The 23,743-nt window shown below is 44.2% G+C and overlaps 1 protein-coding gene across 3 annotated transcripts in view; it reads right to left on the bottom strand.

Moving 5' to 3' along the window:
- Positions 1-4,739: 4,739 nt before the first annotated feature.
- Positions 4,740-23,743, bottom strand: part of INTS4 (integrator complex subunit 4) — a 123,757-nt gene continuing 104,753 nt past the window's right edge. For all 3 annotated transcript variants that reach the window (XM_060105020.1, XM_060105023.1, XM_060105021.1), the window contains 5 exons: positions 17,468-17,527; positions 15,547-15,706; positions 15,178-15,321; positions 10,253-10,373; positions 4,740-6,209 (listed from right to left, as the gene is read on the bottom strand). In XM_060105020.1, coding sequence (XP_059961003.1) covers positions 6,031-6,209; positions 10,253-10,373; positions 15,178-15,321; positions 15,547-15,706; positions 17,468-17,527 — 664 coding nt within the window. In that variant the 3' untranslated portion in view covers positions 4,740-6,030. The remainder of the gene's footprint in view (positions 6,210-10,252; positions 10,374-15,177; positions 15,322-15,546; positions 15,707-17,467; positions 17,528-23,743) is intronic.

Below are 23,743 nucleotides of genomic sequence, written 5' to 3'. Positions count from 1 at the left end.
TGCCAAACAGTTCTCTCTGCCTCAGATTCCCTCACTATAAAATGATGGGGCTGGGCTAAATGCCTTTTAATGGTCCCTACTGGAATGGATAGCCTTTGCTCTATTAAATACCAGGTGGCCTTTGTGAAGCCTTAGAATAGACTGACAGAATTATAATAGTAATCAGCATTACCTTATTTTTCATTTTTCCCCCTCTTTAAAGAGTTATGAGTATCAGCTTTGGTGTCAGATAGCCTTGACTTTTAACTGTGGCTTTCACGGCCACTCACCGGTTGGGCACTTATTTAATCTCTCAGTTTCACTGTTCTCATTTGTCACATAGGGATCATATTAGTACCCGGAGTTATCATAGGTGTTAAGTTGGGTAATTCATAGAAAGCCTTGGCACATTGCCTGGCATGTAGTAAGGACTCAATAAACTGAAACCATTGTCAGTATCTTTCTCCTAATGGGGCTGCTGTGTAAAGCTAACTGGTTTCATTTTATGGTTCTTAATATATCAGCTTATAATTTCAAAGATTCATGGAATGTTGGAGCCCAAAGGAATTATCTACTCTATTCTCTCATTTATTCAAGTAATTCTCTTTTATATTCATTTACTGAGAGTCTCAGTAATATTCTTACTAATATTCTTATGACCAATTATTGCTGGATCCTAGGGGTACAGGAATGATATAGTTCTTGCCCTCAGGAGTTACGAGAGAAACAAATAAACAAGACAGTAATGATACAGTGTGCTAACATTATACTAGTTACAAGGTCCAGTGGTGGCACAAAGGGTGGACTAACTTATTCTACCAGAATGGGAGGAAAATTAGGGAAGACATCACTAAGGACGTAACACAAGTCTTAAAGAACAAGAAGAGGTTCATTTATTCACCAAACATTTGGGAACTCTTTATTTATTAGGTATGGTGTCTATTATGGTCATAACTAAATAAAATTGCTCCACCCCAGCCCCTGTTGAAGCCACAGCCCAGAAAGCTGATTTTTGCTCCACATGATCCTGTTGCCTGACTGGCCCCACTGGGCATCTGACCTCAGGACAGCCAATCCGTAGACTGAACAGCAACTTAAGATGTGGCCTGGCAAGAAAAGATGAGCTAAGCCCATTGGAATGGAAAGTGATCTTTCTAATTTCTAAGCTTACCCACCAAGAAAGTGGCAAAGGCAGGATTAGAACCCAATGCTGTGTCTTGATCTCTTTCTACCACCTTAGGAGGCCCGAGGGAGAGAGATCCTCACAGACCTGAGACTCAGCCTAGAGGTCTGAGAAGGTCTTGCTCAGTGCCCTTTCTACAACCAGTCATTTGTCAGATGACAGGATGTTTCTAGATCTCAGTTCCCTCAGCTCATAAAGCCAGACACTTATATAGCTAAGAAGGATGTCTGATAAAATTGAGACTGTTTCTCTGGTTGATGCAATAAAAAATTTGTCAAATGTAAGACGAGACAGCTCCAGTGGGTGCTGAATTAGGCGTGGGTGTAATCAATGTTCCTAAGTGAGTTGTCTCTACATTAAACAGAACTTAGGACAAACTTCTTTGAGACAGAAGTACCTGACAGTGAGGTTATTAAACTTTGTATAGACCCTGCTGACAGCCCCTACTTCTGAATCTGTTCTGCATGGTCAGTGCTGGAAATTTGCAGAGCCTGGAGAGAAGCTCTTTTTCCATGACACTATACTTAGTCCCATGTCTTAATCATTAAACCCTTTGATTCAATTTGTAAGTTGCTTGCACAGCCCTGACTCTGCCCACACTTAAATTTCTTCTAGCTTGAGCGGTTCCTAAGACAAGCAGTCTGCCAAGTGCTAGGTGTGTACCTTCTCCATAATTCTGTTTGCTGAGGTCAATCATGTCAAAGCCAAATATAAAGTCCTTTCAGAAACCTGACTCTCAGGGCTGGGTTTTGCAGGTGTGCCATGGTACTGCTAAACTTGCTCTGGATTCACAGACTCATTCCTTCTTTCCTTGCCTGGTATGTGCCAGGAGCTATGCTGGGGATACAACACAGACATTCTTACGGTCTAGCTATTCACAGACTGGTTGGAAGAAACAGACATGTAAATATGCAGTAACGATGCAGAAGTTTCAAACTGGCACAGATCTACCTGGAGACAGATTTTGTTTGTCTCAGAGTAATTTTAACATTTATTTAGTTACCAAAAATTTTAACGTGGTTATTTTTCACATGAAAATGCAGGTTTCTGACTTTTCTGGAAGAATCAGAAAATCTGACATCACCAGGCCCATACCTATGAACAAATGAGTGGAGCTGAATAGCAACTGCCTTCTTCTGACAGAATGTGCTGATTCCTCAAGTCTCTGTTATCTTCTTCCAGGTCACTTGACACCCCCCCTCTTTTTTAATTTGTACAAGGATTATTATTTTTCATAATTTTGAAAAATACATTCATGAAAATTACCTAGGATGCATTTATTAGATTGACAAAGCCACTTGACCCCTTTTTTTCCCCTGCCTACCTGCTTCAGGGGTTGGCATTTGTGAACCTGCAATAAATACCATGCTTGAAGAATGTATAGGAGGCTGTGCAACGCACCAAGCCCACAGGAGACACAGATAGGTTCCAGGATGAGGCTCAGTCCTGAAGAATGAAAAGAAAAGAACCATAGGAGACAATCTGAAGAGCACATTCCAGGGCTCAGCAAGTGCAAAGGTGTGAAGCAAGAGAGAGCATGGTAAGTACTGGGAATAACTACAGATAATCCTCTACAGCTGGAGAAGTAGAGAATGTTTGGGACACGGAGTATGAGGCTGGAGAGGACACAAGGGGCATAAAGAGCCTTCAAGGATAGGAGTTTAGACTTTATCCTGGGGCCAGAAGTGACCCACTTAAAGGGGTTTAAAGCAGGGGAATGGTGTGATCAGATCCGGGTTTTAGAAAGATTACTCTGGCAGCTGTGTGAAGAGTAGACTGAAGGGGGCAAGATTTGAAGCAAGCAGCTCATTAGGAAGCTAATCCCATACCTTAGGAGTGATGATGAAGGCTGCATCAGGATAGAAACACCGAGTCAAGAAGAGGATTGAAACATTTAAGGAAGCAGAATCTAAAGGACTTGATGGCTGGTTTTATATGAGGCGTAAGGATAGAGTCCAACGTGACACAGTTTCTGGCTTTGACAAGGTACATGGTTGGCCACTGAAAAGGCATAACAACAGATCCCTGTCATGAAAACCATATTAGACTGAGAGGCCTGGGTTCCAGACTTGCTTCTACTAACACAGTCTCTCTGGGCTTGCACATTCACTTATAAATGAGGGTGCCACACCGGAGCCATCTTTACGCTCCCTTCCAGGTCTTTGTCGGAAAAATCAAGATTCTCATAATTCACAGAGAATTCAGAGTAAAAGGAATTTAAAAGGTTAAGCCCAACCGCTCATATGATACTTGAATTCCTTTACAACAGACTTGTCAGGAGCTTGCTCAACCTCTGCTTGAACACATCCAGCATGGAAATCTCCTTATCTCCTAATGCAGTCCATTCAATTCTTACGCTCATTAGTGTAAGAATAAGGCTGCTCAAATGCAGCCCATTCAATTCTTAAAAACTCATCCTGATACTAAGGTAAATTTTGCCCCTTCATGTTTCTCCACCTTTGGTGGGAAAAGTACTATTTTGGGTTTTAAGACCTAGGATGAAATCCCGCCCTTGCCCGTTAGGAGAAAGACATTACCTCTAAGTCTCCGTTTCCCCACCTGTAAAATGGGGAATGACCCAGAAGGATTTTCATAAAAGGAGTAGTGTTATCTGAAAAGGATTCAGCATATTCTTCCCTTGGAAGGCTTTCTATAGCTATGGCATCAGAGGCTCAGTTAGCAGCGATGAGTCTTGATGTTTTCATCTGTGCTTCAATTCAGTAATCATCATTAGGTGCTTTGTGTCAGGGCCATGGTATGGTTCAGCCTGGCTTTAAGCTTCGTTTTATCTCCAAGGCAGGCAATTTTCTTTAGGGCATCTGTTGACACATGAGAGCCCACTGATGGCACATCAGTGAGATGTACTAAACGGGCGAGCACACTAGAAAAGTAAATCCCATGGAGGTGATCTTCTTCCCTTAGTCCCTCTATAGCAGTTATAACCTCCCAGAGCCAGACTGCCTGGGTTCAAATCCCAGCTCTGTCATTTACTAGTTGTGTGTCCTAGGCCAACTAGGCAGCTCCAACACTGTAGTCATCAGAGATGTAGTTCACAATATTACTTCTTATAGTGGATCCCTCTTTCTCATAATCCTGGTTTCTTTAAATTCTCTGAACTTCAATTGCCTTGTTTACAGAATAAATGTAACAGTACCTACTTCACAGGGTAGTTTTGAGGATTCAGTGAGTTAATTCATGTAAAGGGCTTACAACACTGCTGGGCACACATTAGGTATATTAAACCAAAAGTCAAACATGCTTGAATTGAAATTCCAGCTCTGCCTCTGAGTAATTGTATGCTCTTATTTTTTATATATATATATTTTTGTGGTACGTGGGCCTCTCACTGTTGTGGCCTCTCCCGCTGCGGAGCACAGGCTCCGGACGCGCAGGCGCAGCGGCCATGGCTCACGGCCCAGCCACTCCGCAGCATGTGGGATCTTCCCGGACCGGGGCACGAACCCGTGTCCCCTGCATCGGCAGGCAGACTCTCAACCACTGCGCCACCAGGGAAGCCCTGCTCTTATTATTTTTATTAGCTTTCCAAGTACCAAATATGATCAAGACTGGCCACAGATTCAGATTTGCCAAGCATTATTTAATTAAACCCATTCAACAACACTTAAGGTATAATTACCTCTGTTTTATAGATGAAAAAACTGAGGCACAGAGAGAAAATCTGAAGGTTCTTTTCCATATGGTATAGCTCAGGCCTTTGGAATCATCTTGGATTTGAACAAGTAAAGGCGTTATTACAGTTTTCCTACCAGTGACTTAACCTCTTAGTCTCACTTGGCTGTTGCAAGGATAAAATGACAGGTAAAGAACATAGCACAGGCCCTCACGTGGTTCACATCTCTGGAGCCTTTACTGTTCTTAGACCCCCGCTGCACCTTCAGCTCACACGCAGCTCCAACGCTGGAGTCATCAGAGAAGTAGTGGGAAATGACTTTTTTTTTTTTTTTTTTGTGGTACGCGGGCCTCTCACTGTTGTGGCCTCTCCCGTTACAGAGCACAGGCTCTGGACGCGCAGGCTCAGCGGCCATGGCTCACGGGCCCAGCCGCTCCGCGGCACGTGGGATCTTCCCAGACCGGGGCACGAACCCATGTCCCCTGCATCGGCAGGCGGACTCTCAACCACTGCGCCACCAGGGAAGCCCGGAAATGACTTTTTTTCTTACACTGGGTCCCTCTTTCCCATAATCCTGGTTTCTTTTGTAAAATATGGCCCTTATCTCATATTTTTGTTCTAAGGATAATGGCAGGCAAGATCAAGAATTTCCCTGAGGGATGAAAGTGGTTCATTCTTCAGCTGTTCATTCAGTCCTTGGCCAGCTTTTGCCTGAGTTAAGGAAGGAGACTCTCAGCAAGATAACGAAAGTCTAGGGCCCTTCAGGAACTGTCGGTGGTAAAAAAGTACAGCTGTGAAAGCTGCTTTGGAGTTCGCCCTGGCAAACAGACTACTGCTTTAAGAAATAAGATTATGGCTCCAATAACTGGTTCTTTGGAAGGGGCTAGAAAATTGGATCTTTTTGTTTCACACCTGAAGAATGTAGGCCTGTGGTATAAATGTTGAACCTATAGCCACACAGATTTCTTTAAGGACCAGGGACTAGAACAGCTTGGTGTCTCAACTTTACCGGGGCAAGGCTAGGGAGGTAGGGGGTGGGGGATGGGATAGACTTGAAGGTTTTTGTTTTCTTAATGCAAAATAATTTATCCAATGTTTGATACCAGATGAGACTATAAGGGTCACATGTTCTTCCTTATGCCTATAGACCATGTCCAGGTGAAATGCTCCAGGCTTCTGGCTCACTCTGATCCCAAGAAGGGCCTTCTAGGCCACAGCTGTAAAGACTACTTGTGACTCAGCGCCTTGCGGGTTTGGGCATTATGTAAACTTTTACAGACTTGCTGAAGGGGATGGTGCCCTCGATGCTGGTTTCCACCTGGGATGACATCTCACCACCCTCAATCCAGGGGGATTTTGGAATGCGTGAACTGGAGTTGTAGGCCAGCAGCAGTCTCACTTCCACCTGGCACGGTTCTAGAAAAAAAAGACAAAAATCCTCTTTAATGGGGCAACGCCTAGGAATTGGGATGAAATGTCAAGTAAAAGCAATATCAAAGAAGCAGTAGGGTTTCAAGAACATTTCTTCATCTGTCTGTATCCCTCCCTTCCCCCATCAGCATACAAAAACACTTTTCCAGCCTGAGTCTTGTGAGGCTGTTCCTAAGCCTGCATATGTACTGCTGCTTCTCTGCCACTGCCACCTCCTCCGGTCTCTTGGGCTCCCCGCAGCTCAGAGCCATGCTGCTGAGATGTTCAGAGAGCAAGCTAAAAAGGCCTCTTCCACAGAGGCCCTCCAGCCTCAAGACAGAGGGTCACAAAGTACATGCATGTGGCCAATTCTTGTACCCAGATAATCATGCTCTTTCTGCATAGCTGATCTCAGGCCTGAGGTCTATGTGCACAGTGGACTCTACTGCATTAGCAGAGAGGAAGCCTTTCATTAGGAAATAGTTCGGACAGAAAACTCTCACTACTGAACAGGAATATATTTCAGGGACCTAAAACCATGTCACTGAACCTTCCGTTCTTTCGTGACATGACATTACAATACTGATCTGGTGTCTTCATGTGGCAGGCCCCAGCAAAAATAAATAAGACCACCCTCAAGTTGCTGTTTGGCTGAGGAGGCAGAGACAGTTGCACTGGAGCACAGTGCACACTCGAGTCCGTAAGAAGTACTGAGGAGGGAGCTCAGGAAGGCTTTGGAATGGAACACCTGCTCTGTGCCAAGCACATAACCCCAAGAGTTCTTACCCTGCCACACCATGAAAGAAAGACTGTCACAATCCCAAAAAAGTCCCGAGACTCTGAGAGGTTCTAAGTAACTACCCAAATCCACACCAGTGACAGAATTTGAGCTCAGTTCATAAACTGAAGCAACTAATCTTTCTATTCACCACGTGGCTTCCATAAAGAAGGGGGAGAGGATTTCAGAAAAACCTAAGGGCAAGTGCAGAGGCCAAGAACACCACTAGCTTGGGTGTCCTCCTTGATTTTGTGTGACTGGGTAATCTCATGAAAGGTGCAAGTATTAAAGATGAGCCCAAGGCTAAGAGGTTTACAGGGCAGGAATGAGGGCTGGATGGATCTAAATGAACAAGGACAGAGGTCCCTGGACTTCTCAATGCCTCCCCAGATGTGTTCCTGGTTACTTCCAGACTTCCCCCTAGGGATCAGAATACAGACTAGATTGCTGTCCTCCAGGAAGGGAAAGGCTGGCAGGCAACCAGAGCAACCTAGCCAAGCCCAGAGAGCAACCTCAGCATCACCTTTTCACATGGGGCCTTTTACCAGCCTGGAGTGTATCTGTAATGAAACTAGCACTGCTTTCTGGTACTAGGCTCCAGTATCAGCTCTCCCACTACGCTCTCCTTTCTTGTCCTAGATGGCTATTGCCAACCCCTAAACCACAATCTAGCCCTGGCTCTCCCAGCACTTTCAGGAGCCAAATACTGGTAAGGTCAGAGGACTAAACCCAGGTCAGAGGACTAAACACCATCTGGTCATTATGCCTTTTCTCCCCAGCACGTGGGAAGAGTGGCAATTCAAGCCACTGCCAGCAGCGGAAGGGAGCAGGGAGAAGAAACAAGAGGGAAAAGACAGTGGGAAAAAGAGACAAAAGATCATCTGGGACAAATCATGCAACCCATTTATCATGCTTCGAAGAATATGTCTTTATGAGGTATATATTATTACTCCAATCTTAAAGGAAAATGAGATAGAGAGGTTAAATAACTTTCTCAGGATCACACAGCAAGTAAGGCAGAATTTGGAAACTCGTCTATGTGACTCAAACCTTGTGACCTGGCAGCATTCTGTCTCCCAAAGGAGAGGCCCTTGGTAGGGAGCTGAGGGACGAGATGGAGGACCCCTTACCAATACCAGGCACCATCTCCTAGATTAGGAGAAAGAAGTGCTGGCACCTTCAGAATGAGAACACATTTCCCTTTAGTGTCCCAGGTCAGATGGGAGGATGGTAGAGTGAAAAAAACAGGGGATTTAGGAGTTAGGAAATCTGTGTGCCAGCCTCAGTGCCATTACTATTCAGCTACATGGGCCTCCACTTATGCATCTACAAAATTAAGAGCAGAATACTAATTCCCACCACAAAGTTGTCTAAGAATTAAATGAATTTTAATTGCAAATTTAAAATCCTATATTCAGTTTTCATTATTTGTTGAGCACCTACTCCATGTCAGGCACTCGGGACACAGAGGTTAAAGATGATGAGCAAGTTCCCTGTTCTCAAGGAGCCTACATTCTAATTGGAGAGAAAGTCAATAAGCAAATGAGAAAACATCTGACACTAATAAATGATGAGCAGAGAATTAAAATAGATATTTTAATTGTGACTAGGTAGCAACCTCTCAGAGGAGGTGATCCTGGATGAATTATAATTCTTCAGGCTCAGGAAAGCCCGAATTGTAGGCCTGGTTCAGGCAATGACCTGCTGTGTGATCAGGGGCAAGTCAATATGCCCCTCAAAACCTTTCAAGCTCTTCTGAGCTCTAACATGCTTGTTTTGCTTCCCTCAGTCTTTTTTTTTTTTTTTTTTTTTTCCCGGTACGCGGGCCTCTCACTGTTGTGGCCTCTCCCATTGCGGAGCACAGGCTCCGGATGGATGCGCAGGCTCAGCGGCCATGGCTCACGGGCCCAGCCGCTCCGCGGCATGTGGGATCTTCCCAGACCGGGGCACGAACCTGTGTCCCCTGCATCAGCAGGCGGACTCTCAACCACTGCGCCACCAGGGAAGCCCTTCCCTCAGTCTTAACCCTGCAAAACAACGCTGTCCCACAGCATTTCTTTCCCCATTATCTAGGATCCCTTCACCACAGGAGATTAAAATAAGGAACTCTACGTTTCTGTGGACTTGCACTGTTGCAAACAGTGCAGAAGAACATTCCAGGCAGCAAGGATATGGATTGAGGGACACTCAGGGAGGCGGATTTTCTGTAGGAGCATTGCTGGATCTGCTCCCTCAATTTTGCCAGGCCCGCTGGACCCCCAAAGGGGCTGCCCCGACACTCAGCAGCACCACTTCCTCTTTGTGAAAACTGTATAAAGTCATCTGTACCCGCCTAACACCCTTGACAGAGGAAGACCATTAATAATGGCAATAAACAGTTACTCATGCATTCAAAAATACAGTGAAAGAAAATTCCAGAAGGCATCCACCTATTTCTAAAACAAACCAAATTTGGTGGTATTGAACACCTTCTCCAGTAACAACCATGCTTCTGAATCACCTTCAATGATTTAGGCAACACCACCGAGGCCAATTCTCTCCCACATTTTAGGTCCTGCAGACTGAGTTTCCAAAGCAGCCTTACAGGCTTTGGAAGTGTAATGTCATTGTACTTGTAGTCTCTCGTTTTATTCTTTACAAATGAAAGAAAAATACTTATGTAACCTCCATGTCTTTTCTCAAATTATCAAGGTTCTCCTCAGTTGTTGTATGGGAGGGTAAAATAGGAATAGATCACCTTACTTTGCATTACTGCACAAACCAGCCCATGTGGGAAGGGAAGGCAAGAACAGTTGTCATTTTACTTGTTCTGGGGGAATGAACTGAATTGTTCATATACAAAAAAGAGTGATTTTAAATTTCTGGTAAGAAATAGAAAACTGTTTAATTTCCAGACAGAGTAGCCCTCAGAATTAAGTAGTAAAGAATTGTTATCTTAACTTGAAAGGTGAGGAAACAGATTCAGAAGGGAGAGTAGCTTGTCCAAGTGTACACAGCAAGTCAGTGGCAGTGTTAGGATAAGAAAATAGTCTCCTGGTGTCCAGCCCACGGTTCTTTCAATGAGACTCCATTCTACTGTAATCTCCTTTTCATCTTTTGAAAAAATCTTGTGCTGTGTATAATCAAAGCAATGCAGCAAATTAGTCTAAATGTACCCAGTTTGAGCTTTCAAGCTCCTTAAGAAATCACGTTCAACCCTCAGCAGGCCCGGTTCAATCACGTATTTTTCAAACTACAAAAAAACAAATGCCTTGGCCTACTGACTCCTTACCTGTCCAGGCAGTGTGGGAGAGGTACACCTGAGTGATAAGCCGGTGCCGCCCTGGGCCGGGATTCCGAAAGTCTGCCGGCTTAGGGTGGATCATCTGAGCTTGGCCATCTGGATATGAGACCTAAGAGGTGACAGAAATGAGAAACAGGCAGAAAAGCCATGAGCTTTTAACAGAATTGCTGGTGACATCTGCTGTGAACCCCGAAACAGGAGGAAAGGAAGACACTATCCTTCATACGAAACTGCTCCTGGAGGGGAGGACAACACTGTCGAAATCTCTCTACCCCCTCCCCAGTACAAAGCAGTATGTGATAAATGTTTCCTGGATTCATGGTGAATGAGTGACAGGAATAAAGTGCCTCTATTAAGTACACGGATAGGTTAAAATATTAAATCTGATGTGAAAAGCCTTCTCAGACACCCCCATCAGGATGACTCTCCTTCCTCTGGCTCCAAATCATATTATAGCCCAGGATCCATCACCAACTACCAAGGATTAAGAATAATTCTGGGGCCTCCCTGGTGGCGCAAGTGGTTAAGAGTCCGCCTGCCGATGCAGGGGATACGGGTTCGTGCCCCGGTCTGGGAGGATCCCATATGCCGCGGAGCGGCTGGGCCCGTGAGCCATGGCCGCTGGGCCTGCGCATCCGGAGCCTGTGCTCCGCAACGGGAGAGGCCACAACAGTGAGAGGCCCACATACCGCAAAAAGAAAAAAAAAAAAAAAAAAAAAAGAATAATTCTGTAACTCTCCACTAGATCATAAGCAGCTAGGAAGCTGCTTATCTATCTCTTTCTACAGAGACAGTGCTCAGTGCTCAAATCACTGGCCAGTTCTTCAAATCTTACAAGCTGCCAAAGAGCTCTCCTCAACACCCAGGGGGACCTCACAGCTATCTGTGTAGGGGGCCTATTATTATATACTGCACAGTGTACAAATGAGCTAAATGAACAAATGAAGCATATCCTAGAAACACATAGGTCCTGGGCTATAGGAATACACTGATAGGGGTAAAGTAGGGACCACATAGGTCTTTCAACTTTGAAACTCTCGGGAGGCATGTCTCAGCCCACCTGCCCCATAATCTCATCTGTCCGGAAGTGTTGGGGCATGGTAGCTGAACTGGACAATGCTTTCCTACGGTCAGAGCTGTCCCATGACTAAGCAGCGAGTTAGTTCCCCATCTCCCAGCCTGCAGAGGTATCCAAACAGTCTGGCCATGCATGTAGTAGAGCTACTCTGAAGGTGAGCTTTCAGTAGAATGTAGCAGGTGATCCTTAAATAATCTATACCTGCAATCTCATTTATGCTCAATTGGTCAGCGAACTTTTTCCAGGGACAATGTGAAACAGGGGTTCTCAACCCTGGCTGCACACTAGAATCACCTATGAGCTCTTAAATAAAAAATACTGGTAGTCATGGGCCCTACTCTCAGGATCCTGATTTAACTGGTTGTAGGCTGAGGCCCCGTGCATCAGTACTTTTTAACACTTTCTGTATAATTCTAAAGTGCAGCTAGAGTGGAGAACCACTAACATTGGGGCTGAGAAATAAAACACTGCCCACCACATCAGTAAACAAAGGATTTCTGGCCATCAGCAACCGCAGCCACCCTCCAGTGGTAAGCCCTGAGGGAACTCAGGAAGGAAACAAGGAATGACTGCAGTCATCAGACTGCAGCCACCCCGAATGGTGCAGCTTGAGGAAACTCAGGAAGAGGAAACACAGGATACTGGCCCCAGAGAGCTGAGGTGCATATCAAAGGAATTTCAATGAGTCCAGACTCTTGCATCTTCCCTTATGTAGAAAAGTGCTAAATCCCTTAACTTGAGATATCTAGTTTTCTTTTATTAACAGTAGTCTTTTGTTCCGGCTACCTGGTGTTGTTGCAAAAACTCCTATATATCCTGGTTTCCCCCTTCCTCTTCGGAACAGTTTTCTCAGCATTTATCTGAGATGCTGTCTCCCAGGCTTGCGACAATCTATACCTGCAATCTAAGAATGTCTGCCGAAAAAAATATGTAACTCTCAAATTCTAGGTTGTGCATTTTTTTTCGGTAGACAGGGGAAAACAAACCAACAAACAAAAAACTGCCGCCTAGTAAAACTGCAGCTCAGAGTTAGTTCTCTGTAGGTCTCATGATTTATAAGAATTCCTGCGGGGAAGCCAGAAGATTTTTTCCCTCTACTGTCACCATAGGCAAATATTAACCGTCTTCAGGGCCTGATTCATCCTTACTCTCTTCCAGGAAGCCGACCCTGCCTGCTCCAGGCTATTTTTCTGTACCTACTGCAGGTGCTTGCATCCCTAACTTTTATTCATATTCCTTCTGCTTGGAATACCTCTATCCTTTGCTCTTAATCATCATTTATCTCATCCATGTAACAGTATCTCCACAAAGTCTTTCTCTTCCTTAGTCACACTCTACAAATTAAGGGCTTCTCCATAGTATTCTTTATAATTTATATATATATATATATATATATATATACACACACACACACATACATGTATATATACACATATGTATATATACATATGTGTGTGTGTGTATATATATATATATTTTTTAAGTATATTGAAGAATGTTTTTATAGTAGCCAAAATTGGAAATAACCCTGTAGGGGAGAAATATTAATTTCCCCTCTACCCTTCTAGGTTCTTGGCTGAGACCCTGCTATAATAAAAGGCAGATTAACAGGAGAAAAACAAATAGAAGTTAGTAACAAATATGTCTCCTCTATATAAAGAAGAGACCTAGGAAAACTGAGTAACTCCCTGAAACTAACCAAGCCATCACCTTAAATACCATATTCAGCTAAAAACAAAAGAAAGATGTTGAAGAGGAAGGGAGCCTGTTATGGGACGTTATCAGGTCAAACACAGTAATCAAGGGTACGAGTGTTATGCAAATTTAAGTTGGCATAGTTTTCACTGATGAGTTTCTAGAGATTTAATCTCGCTTCCCTTTCTGGTACTGAGAGGCAGATACCTTACAAATGGAGATTTCCCTTATAAATGTAAATTTCCCTCACAAAAGAGCAATTCTACTCTGTTTCCAGTCTATAGCCTCTCAAAAATAATCATCCCAAAATAATCCTTAGGCCAAAAAGGCTTATTTTGGGGTGGTGCATTACGTTCCCCTTCATTCCTGCCTTCGAAACTTCTAAGAAGCTTCAAAATCCATAAGCTAAGTCGGTAGATCGGTCCATTATCTCACTGAAGCAGTCTCTTAGTCTTTTTTTTTTTTTTAATCTTTATTTTCTTTATTTTGTTGGTTGGTTGGTTGGTTTTGCTGGGTCTTAGTTGCGGCAGGCGGGTTCCTTAGTTGCGACTCGCAGGCTCCTTAGTTGCATTACGTGTGCTCCTTATGTAACAGAGAAGGGCCAAATCTGGCTACATGTTGGACCTGTTTCTTTTGCTTTAACCTTTGCTTTCCTGCTCTTGTTCACTAAAAGGATACTGTCTATACATAATGGCCTGCCTCGGGGAACCCTGTCCCTCTGCCTGAATGTTAAACCAAAGTGCCTTTGTTGGGGGAAGCATCCAGACCCTGTCCACCTGTGGATGGCTGCAAGAAAGAAGAAATTAACACATCCCCTCCCTGAGGCTAGCCATTCCAGGGGACATTTGCAAAACTTAGGGCCTTTTTACTTTACTTCCTCATCTCCTCCCCCTCTCTGTTCTATAAAAGAAACTGGCAGCCAAACCCAGATAAGATGGTTTTTCGGTGACACTAGTCTGCCATCTTCTTGGTCTGCCATCTTCTTGGTCTGCCGGCTTTCCGAATAAAGTCGTATTCCTTGCCTCAACACCTCATCTCCCAATTCACTGGCCTATAGTGCAGTGAGCAGAGCGAGTTTGAACTCAGTAACACTTAGTTGCAGCAGGTGGGCTCCCTGGTTGCGGCATGCGGGCTCCCTAGTTGAGGCACGCGAACTCTTAGTTGCGGCATGCATGTGGGATCTAGTTCCCTGACCAGGGATCAAACCCGGGCCCCCTGCATTGGGAGCGCGGAGTCTTATCCGCTGCACCACCAGGGAAGTCCCAGTCTCTCAGTCTTGAGAATAGGTCAGCTTATTTAACAAGTTAGGTCTCATCTCAGGAGGTAGTGTTGCAAGTGGCTCCCAAAGTGAGATCTATGTTGTGTGAGCAATCAGGATTTAAGAAGAGGCCATAACATTCGTAATTCATCCTGTGCCTGTCTGAACTGATGACTGAACTTCTGTTTTACAACTTCCTGTCCACTTGTCTGTCTCTCACTGAAACTAAGCATCCTCAGGGCACGAATTCTGACACGTTTGCCTAGCACTTAGCATGTGTAGTAGAGTAAGCATGGATGCATGGAAGGGAGGGAGGGAGGGAGGGAGGGGGTGTAAATGGGTAGGACTCTTAGTGGGGCTTAACTACAGACTGTTAAATTGTTTAGTGTCTATACTGCATCTCTCCTGTCTCTCTAGTACATCTATCTAACTTGGAAAGAATACTCCCTAGTGACTGCTTTTTCCCACCCATAAACTGTATTCACCAAGCTGACCCACCCATAACCGGAAAAGAACTTATTACAGTTTGCTTATAGCCCTGAAAATACCAAGTCTTAACTTCACATTATAAGAATAGAAGCGGCCCTGTCATTTGGTGAACCCTTACTGGGGACCAGGAACTTTATACACATCACTTCATTTCAATGTCAACTATTCCTATTTGTCAGTTGCAGAATCTAAGGTTCAGAGTTTAAAGTAACTTCCTCCAGACCATACTCAGCAGTAGAGCTGGGATTCACACCCAGGCTCTTGTCCATAAAAACTTATCTCTTCTCTCTCCCCAGTTTCTGTCCCTCAGGTAGAGATTACAGGGGTGCTAAAGTTAAAAGTTCCAACACAAAGTCAGTTTAGAAGCTCCATGGGAACCAAAACCTGACAGACCTGGACCTTCACAGTGCTCTGAGGATCCTGCACATGTTCCAGGGTTGCATCGACATCCAGGGCCACCACCAACCCAGATGTAAACCGCAAAGGGTTGTCTGACTCGCCTGCTGGCTCAATAATAGTGGCTGAGGCTTTGTGGATCTGTAAGCAAGAAGAAAATACGATTCTAAAGCCAGGTCATCTCTGGGTAACAAAACATGATCCTTGCCTTTCTGTCTCCCTATCTAATGGGTGGACATATGTTAGTCAATCAGAGGAAAGGCCCTAACCCAGCCCCTTCACTGCTCAAAGAAGATCACCAAGATGAGCAGTTTTGGATGCTCTCTGGATGGATTTCACCTGAAGGGGTATGACACAGACACTGACCTGCTCTGGAAGGGGGAGGTGTAGGAAGGTACTCTGCCGCAGCATGGTATGTAGAATTTTGACCACTTCTGCAGGTTTGGATGTCATGAGTCGGGGCATGAGGTCAAGAAGTTTGTCCACAAAGCTGTCCTGCAGGTGGGGCAAATCAGCGATGAAACACCTGAAGGAACAAACGGAAGCAACTATGCATTCATTCACCACAGGCTGAGCCCCAAACTTCTGGCAAGCCCTGAAGTAGGAAAAGTGATGAACTGGAGGAGTTCATGGTTACCGAGGAAAGCCATGCACCTATGTAATTATGCTGTAGTGACACGACCATCATAATAGCCTTGCTTATTAAATACCTATATATGCCAGGCATCCTCTTAAGTGTTTTACACTATCTTATTTAATCCTCCCAGTAATCCTGTGCATTGTTAGAATTATTATTGTCGTATTACAGATTCATTAATTAATATAACAAATATGTCTTTAGGCCTTACCAAGTACTACTCTAGACACTGGAGACATTACGCTGAGCAAAAGAGAAGAAAAAGCCTGTCTTAATGGAGCAACACTGATAGGAACATTGAGATTCAGAGAGGATAATGTTGTACTGAGGCTTAAAAAAAGTTAAGTAACTTACTCCCAGCTCTGAATGATTCCACAGTACTCTGCTTTGTAGAAAGAGATAGTCAAAATTTCACTGAGGGGTGATATCAGTACAGGGACTCAGAGGCTGAATTAAGAAAGAATGTGCAGCTCTTAACAACAGATCCTCATCTGTGGCAAATCAGAGCTGTCATCTTTCCAAAAATCTCTCCAACCCAACTGTTCAAAAACAGACTCTCCACCTTAAAGAATCTAAAACCATGTCTAACTAAATCAGTTTGCTGTACACCAGAAACATATACAACATTGTAAACCAACTATACTTCAATTAAAAAAAAAATCTAAAACCAAAAGTAAGGCATGGACTTCATAGAGATTTGAAGTCAGGATCTAAAGAGTCAGGCTAGATTGCATCATTTACTAGAGAGCAACTCCTATTGGTGAAGAGAGGTATTGCAACTCAGCCCTATAGGAAGCCATCACCACCCAAATGAAAAAAGCCTGAAAAGTGTAGAGTCATACAAACCTGTAGAGTCAGGTTTGGTAAAGTCCATGGGGGTAGAAAAAAGGAGTGAAAAAATGAAATATTAGACTTAATAAATATTAGATTTTAAAATCCTATAAATGCCTTCTTCCCAGTATTGTATTGCCAGCATACCACAGGTCACAGTCGAGGTCACTACCTTGACCCCCACTGTTTCACCAAGCCTTCCACTCATCGACTGCATCTGTTTTAGCTGATTTACTTCATAATGAATCCTGAGAAAACATATCTATGCTACAAAATAAAAGCTACCTATAGAATGATGGAACAATTTTTGTAGATTAGAGAGAAATATGCAAGTTTAAGAACCATGGTGAAAAAAAATAGACAAGTTGTAATTTTTCAACAAGAGTTTGAGTTTTCCCACATAATATTTGTCTTTTTCTGGCCAAGCTGAGTGCTGAATCAAAAAAATTCCTGATGTTTTTATTATGTTGTATGTTTAGCTAACTTTACTGGTTTATATAGCAGTAAAGAAAATACAGTTATCTCTCAGTATCTGTGGTGGATTGGTTCCAGGACCCCTTGCAAATACCAAAATCCATGGATGCTCAAGTCCTTTATATAAAATGGAATAATACAGTCGAACCCTCCATATCCATGAATGCAGAACCCATGGATACTGAGAGCCACCTGTATACAAATTAGGGCACACTGCATGTATCATAATAGCTTGGCTGCATGGGCTAAACCAAAGATTCTGGCTTGTGATTGCTTTTGTTTCCCTGTAAGTATGATCTCTACATAACCAAGATTTAATGAGCTAGAAGGTGATGAAATACTTACCTCTGAAAAAAGTCCACTTCCTGTAAAAATTTTTCACACATCCCAAATAAGGGGTCAACTCTGTAGAAAAGAAAAAACAACAAAACAAAACAAACAAAAACCCATGTAATTTGCTTATGAAATCTGAGAACTGAGGAGTAAAGACCAAAGTTCCAGAAACCTGAGCCCACAAGAAAAGATGATGAGCATATTATACTATAAAAATTATCTGTAAGGGAAATAGAGGACTCTTAATGAACCTAGGGGGGAATATTTGCCAGGATCCCAAGACCTAATTAAAACACTGCAGTGCCCATTAGGCTCAATGTACATTCAAAATCAAAGACTATCACAGGCCACACTTGGCACCAGATTCAGTAACGATATAGGACAGGAGCACAGCTTACAGGCAGTGCAATGTCATATTCCTCCTCTGCAGGAGTCCTTGCAGCAGCCCATTCATCCATCTACATCGCTGTCTGGGAGCTCTGACCTTGCCACTGACAGCTCAGGTTCAAGGAGATGAGATCTACATCAGGCAAATGTGGAGACCATCTTCACTTAGAAGCCTCATGCTCCATAGGTGCTAATATCTCTTGAAGTAATCCAAAGGCATACCTTCCAGGGTCCCCACAGGGATATGCTCAGTTACAAGAATCACTGCATTCAATGAAGCCCAAAGCTATGGTGTCTGCATTAGGTAATTATAGTTCACTGATAGTTCCTTCTAGTCTACATGTAATTTTCTCAGAGATCATTTTTACCATAGCAGTGTCACCTAGTAATAGAGTTGATGCAATCAGCTTTCCAGGGAATAGATCTGGAAACCAAAGGTCAAATTCTCATGCAGAAGGGGAAAAAGTTTTGTTACTACTTTGCAAACAGACACAGACTATATGCTTTCTTCTCTATCTTGGCTTCTTTGGTCCTGTAGTACTTAGAGTATTTCATTTCTGTAAAAACTTAAATGTAGGGCTTCCCTGGTGGCACAGTGGTTGAGGGCCCGCCTGCCGATGCAGGGGACACGGGTTCGTGGCCCGGTCTGGGAGAATCCCACATGCCACAGAGCGGCTGGGCCCGTGGGCCATGGCCGCTGGGCCTGTGCGTCCAGAGCCTGTGCTCCGCAACGGGAGAGGCCACAGCAGTGAGAGGCCCGCATACCACACACACAAAAAAAAAAACAAAACTTAAATGTATACCTATATAAGTCAGGCAACATGCCAGGCCAATATAATTTACTAATCACACAACAGATTTTTCCTTTGATCTTTGTGCATTTTATTTCTTATAATTTCTGCAGGGAATGTTCCACTCATTTTCATTAATATATTATTAATTGAAGGAGTAAAGTTCCAGTGAGAAAAAACAAATACTCTTTCCTTATATAAAAACATGTGAGAGAATGGTATCAAGGTTCTTAATAACTGAGTCAAGTTTTTCTACTAAACTGTAAGCTCCATGAGAGTAGGGACTCTGTATCATTCATCATGTATTTCCTGACACAAGCAGCTATGCAATAAATATTTGTTGAATGGATAAATAAATGATAAATGGCAGATGGAAATGTACTCTACAAACAACATTAATTTGAATTATTTTCCTAAAAAGAAGGTAGCACTTGAAACTTTCTTAACTCTGACAAACTACTAGAAGTGGAACTGAAATTTGCTGGTGAGGTTAACCAACCGAAGACCACCTAGGATGAGAGGGCTGGAAGGGAGAACTCCAGCTAAGCAGAGACTGAAATGAAAGCAATTTGGCCAAGTAGCACCTTTTTTGGCTTACTCACATACAACCAACTTGGAGAATTTCCAAGCAGTAAAATACAAAAAGATTTGGGGACTCTTCCCCACCCCCAAACAGAGTAGATAGCCTCACCTACATGGTACGTACATGAAGTAGGCCTCTAGCACTAAGAACCCCCACTTTCAATGTAAGAGTGAGGCCCACTAGGGGAAACCAAACACATTGACCTATAACTGTTGGGGAAGCCTATACCAGTTACCAATTTAAACTAGTCTAAACTTTCACTTATAAGTATTCAAAGACAATGAAAAATTATTAGATGTTATAAGGATGATAAGGAGCTGTAAAGGAAACCAAGCAGACCTCAATGAGGTAATGTCAAGGGAAGAAAGCACAGAAAGCTTCTTTTAAAATTCTAATAAACAACCTGATTAAGATTTAAGAGGAGGAGGGGCCGGAGGAAGATGGCGGAAGAGTAAGACGCGGAGATCACCTTCCTCCCCACAGATACATCAGAAATTCATCTACACGTGGAGTAACTCCTACAGAACACCTACTGAACGCTGACAGAAGACCTCAGACCCCCCAAAAGGCAAGAAACTCCCCACATACCTGGGTAGGGCAAAAGAAAGAAGAATAAACAGAGACAAAAGGATAGGGACGGGATCTGCACCAGTGGGAGGGAGCCGTGAAGGAGGAAAGGCTTCCACACACTAGAAGCCCCTTCAAGGGCGGAGACTGCAGGTGGCGGAGGGGGAAAGGTTCGGAGTAGCCGAGGAGAGCACAGCAACAGGGGTGCGGAGGGCAAAGCAGAGAGATTCCCGCACAGAGGATCGGTGCCGACTGGCACTCACCAGACCGAGAGGCTTGTCTGCTCGGCCGCCAGGGCGGGCGGGGCTGGGAGCTGAGGCTCGGGTATCGGGTTTCGGTCGGAGCGCAGGGAGAGGACTGGGGCTGGCGGCAGGAAGAGAGCCTGAAGGGGTTGGTGCGCCACGGCTATCCGGGAGGGAGTCCGGGGAAAAAGTCTGGAGCTGCCGAAGAGGCAAGAGACTCTTCCCTTTTGTTTCCTGGTGCGCGAGGAGAGGGCATTAAGGAGCGCTGCTTAAAGAAGCTCCAGAGACGGGCGCGAGCCGCGGCTAAAGGCGCGGACCGCGGAGACGGGCGTGGGACGCTGGGGCTGCTGCTGCCGCCGCCACAAGGCCTGTGTGCGAGTGCAGGTCACTGTCCACCCACCCTTCCGGGGAGCCCGTGCAGCCCACCACTGCCGGGGTCCCGGGACCCAGGGACGGCTTCCCCGGGAAAGCGCACAGAGCGCCTCGGGCTGGTGCAACGTCACGCCGGCCTCTGCCACCGCAGGCCCGCCCCGCACTGCGTGCCCCTCCCTCCCCTCGGCCTGAATGAGCCAGAGCCCCCGGATCAGCGGCTCCTTTAAACCCGTCCAGTCTGAGCGAAGTACGGACGCCGGACGCCGTCTGGCGACCTACGCGCAGAGGCGGGGCCAGGTCCAAGGCTGAGACCCGGGAGCTGTGAGAGCAGAGACAGGGAAATCCCTCTGTGCAGCCTCGGAGGCAGCGGATTAAAGCTCCACGGTCCGCTTGATGTGCCCTGCGTCTGTGGAGTGCATGAATGGACAGCGAGTCATCCCAAATTGAGGAGGTGGACTTTGAGGACAAGATTTAAGATTTTTTCCCCTTTTCCTTTTTTTACAACGAATTATCCCAAATTAAGGAGGTGGACTTTGAGAGCAAGATTTCAGACTTTTTCCCCTTTTCCTCTTTTTACAATGATTTATCCCAAATTGAGGAGGTGGACTTTGAGAGCAAGATTTTCGATTTTTTTCCCCCTGTTCTCTTTTTGTGAATGTGTATGTGTATGCTTCTGTGTGAGATTTTCTCTGTATAGCTTTGCTTCCACCATAGGTCCCAGGTTCTATCCGTCCATTTTTTTTTCAATAATTACTTTTTTATTTTTAATAATGCTACGATATTTTATACTTTATTCTATTTTGCTTTATCTTCACTTTTTCTTTTTTCCTAACTTTCCTTCCTCCCTCCCTCCCTCTACCCCTTTCTTTCTTTCTTTTCTTTCTTTCCTTCCTCCCTCCCTCCCTCCTGTCTTTCTTTCTTCCTTTCTTTCCTCCCTCCCTCCCTCCCTTCTTTCGTACTTTCACTCTTTCTTTTTCTTTCCTTCCACCCTCCCTCCCGTCTTTCTTTCTTCTTTTCTTTCCTCCCTCCCTCCCTCCCTCCTTTCTTACTTTCACTTTCTCTTTCCTCCCTCCCTCCCTCGTTTCTTTCTTTCCGTCCTTCCTCCCTTCCTCCCTCCTTTCTTTCTTTCTTCCTTCTTTCCTTCCTTCCTTCTTTTCTTTCCTTCTTCCTTTCTTTCTCTCTCTCTTTCTTTCTTCTACTAATTCTTTCTTTCTACTTTTTCTCCCTTTTATTCTGAGCCGGGTAGATGAAAGGCTCTTGGTGCTGCAGCCAGGAGTCAGTGCTGTGCCTCTGAAGTGGGAGAGCCAACTTCAGGACACGGGTCCACAAGAGACCTCCCAGCTCCACATAATATCAAGCGGGAAAATCTACCAGAGATCTCCATCTCAACACCAGCACCCAGCTTCAGTCAGCGACCAGCAAGCTACAGTGCTGGTCACCCTATGCCAAGCAACTAGCAAGACAGGAACACAGCCCCACCCATTAGCAGAGAGGCTGCCTAAAAACATAACAAGGCCACAGGCACCCCAAAACACACCACCAGACGTGGACTTGTCCACCAGAAAGACAAGATCGAGCCTCAACCACCAGAACACAGGCACTAGTCCCCCCCACCAGGAAGCCTACACAACCTACTGAAACAACCTTAGCCACTGGGGACAGACACCAAAAACAACGGGAACTACGAATCTGCAGCCTGCAAAAAGGAGACCCCAAACACAGTAACATAAGCAAAATGAGAAGACAGAAAAACACACAGCAGATGAAGGAGCAAGATAAAAACCTACCAAACCTAAAAAATGAAGAGGTAATAGGCAGTCTACCTGAAGAAGAATTCAGAATAATGATAGTAAAGATGATCCAAGATTCTATTTCCATGATCCAAAATCTTGGAAATAGAATAGACAAAATGCAAGAAACAGTTAACAAGGACCTAGAAGAACTAAAGATGAATCAAGCATCGATTAAAAACACAATAAATGAAATGAAAAATACTCTAGATGGGATCAATAGCAGAATAACTGAGGCAGAAGAACGGATAAGTGAGGTGGAAGATAAAATAGTGGAAATAACTGATGCAGAGCAAAATGAAGAAAAAAGAATGAAAAGAACAGAGGACAGTCTCACAGACCTCTGGAACAACATTAAATGCACCAACATTCGAATTATAGGGGTTCCAGAAGAAGAAGAGAAAAAGAAAGGGACTGAGAAAATATTTGAAGAGATTATAGTTGAAAACTTCCCTAATATGGGAAAGGAAATAGTTAATCAAGTCCAGGAGGCACAGAGAGTCCCATACAGAATAAATCCAAGGAGAAATACGCCAAGACACATATTAATCAAACTGTCAAAAATTAAACACAAAGAAATCATATTAAAAGCAGCAAGAGAAAAACAACAAATAACACACAAGGGAATCCCCATCAGGTTAACAGCTGATCTCTCAGCAGAAACTCTACAAGCCAGAAGGGAGTGGCAGGACATAATTGAAGTGATGAAGGAGAAAAACCTGCAACCAAGATTACTCTACCCAGCAAGGATCTCATTCAGATTTGATGGAAAAATTAAAACCTTTACAGACAAGCAAAAGCTGAGAGAGTTCAGCAGCACCAAACCAGCTTTAAAACAAATGCTAAAGGAACTTCCCTAGGCAAGAAACACAACAGGGGCCTCCCTGGTGGCGCAGTGGTTAAGAGTCCGCCTGCCGATGCAGGGGATACGGGTTCGTGCCCCGGTCTGGGAGGATCCCATATGCCGCGGGGCGGCTGGGCCCGTGAGCCATGGCTGCTGGGCCTGCGCATCCGGAGCCTGTGCTCCGCAACGGGAGAGGCCACAACAGTGAGAGGCCCGCATACCGCAAAAAGAAAAAAAGAAAAAAAAAAAAAAAAAAAAAAGAAACACAACAGAAGGAAAAGACCTACAATAACGAACCCAAAACAATTAAGGAAATGGGAATAGGAACATATATATCAATAATTACCTTAAATGTAAATGGACTAAATGCTCCCACCAAAAGACACAGATTGGCTGAATGGATACAAAAACAAGACCCATATATATGCTGTCTACAAGAGACCCATTTCAGACCTAGAGACACATACAGATTGAAAGTAAGGGGATGGAAAAAGATATTCCATACAAATGGAAATCAAAAGAAAGCTGGAGTAGCAATTCTTATATCAGACAAAATAGACTTTAAAATAAAGACTATTAGAAGAGACAAAGAAGGACACTACATAATGATAAAGGGATCGATCCAAGAAGAAGATATAACAATTGAAAATATTTATGCACCCAACATAGGAGCACCTCAATACATAAGGCAAACACTAACAGCCATAAAAGG

Source organism: Mesoplodon densirostris, chromosome 7, assembly GCF_025265405.1.
Source record: "Mesoplodon densirostris isolate mMesDen1 chromosome 7, mMesDen1 primary haplotype, whole genome shotgun sequence".
In the NCBI taxonomy this organism is placed as follows: Eukaryota; Metazoa; Chordata; class Mammalia; order Artiodactyla; family Ziphiidae; genus Mesoplodon; species Mesoplodon densirostris.
Note: the sequence above shows the minus strand (reverse complement) of the source record. Positions and strands in the feature narration are given on the sequence as shown.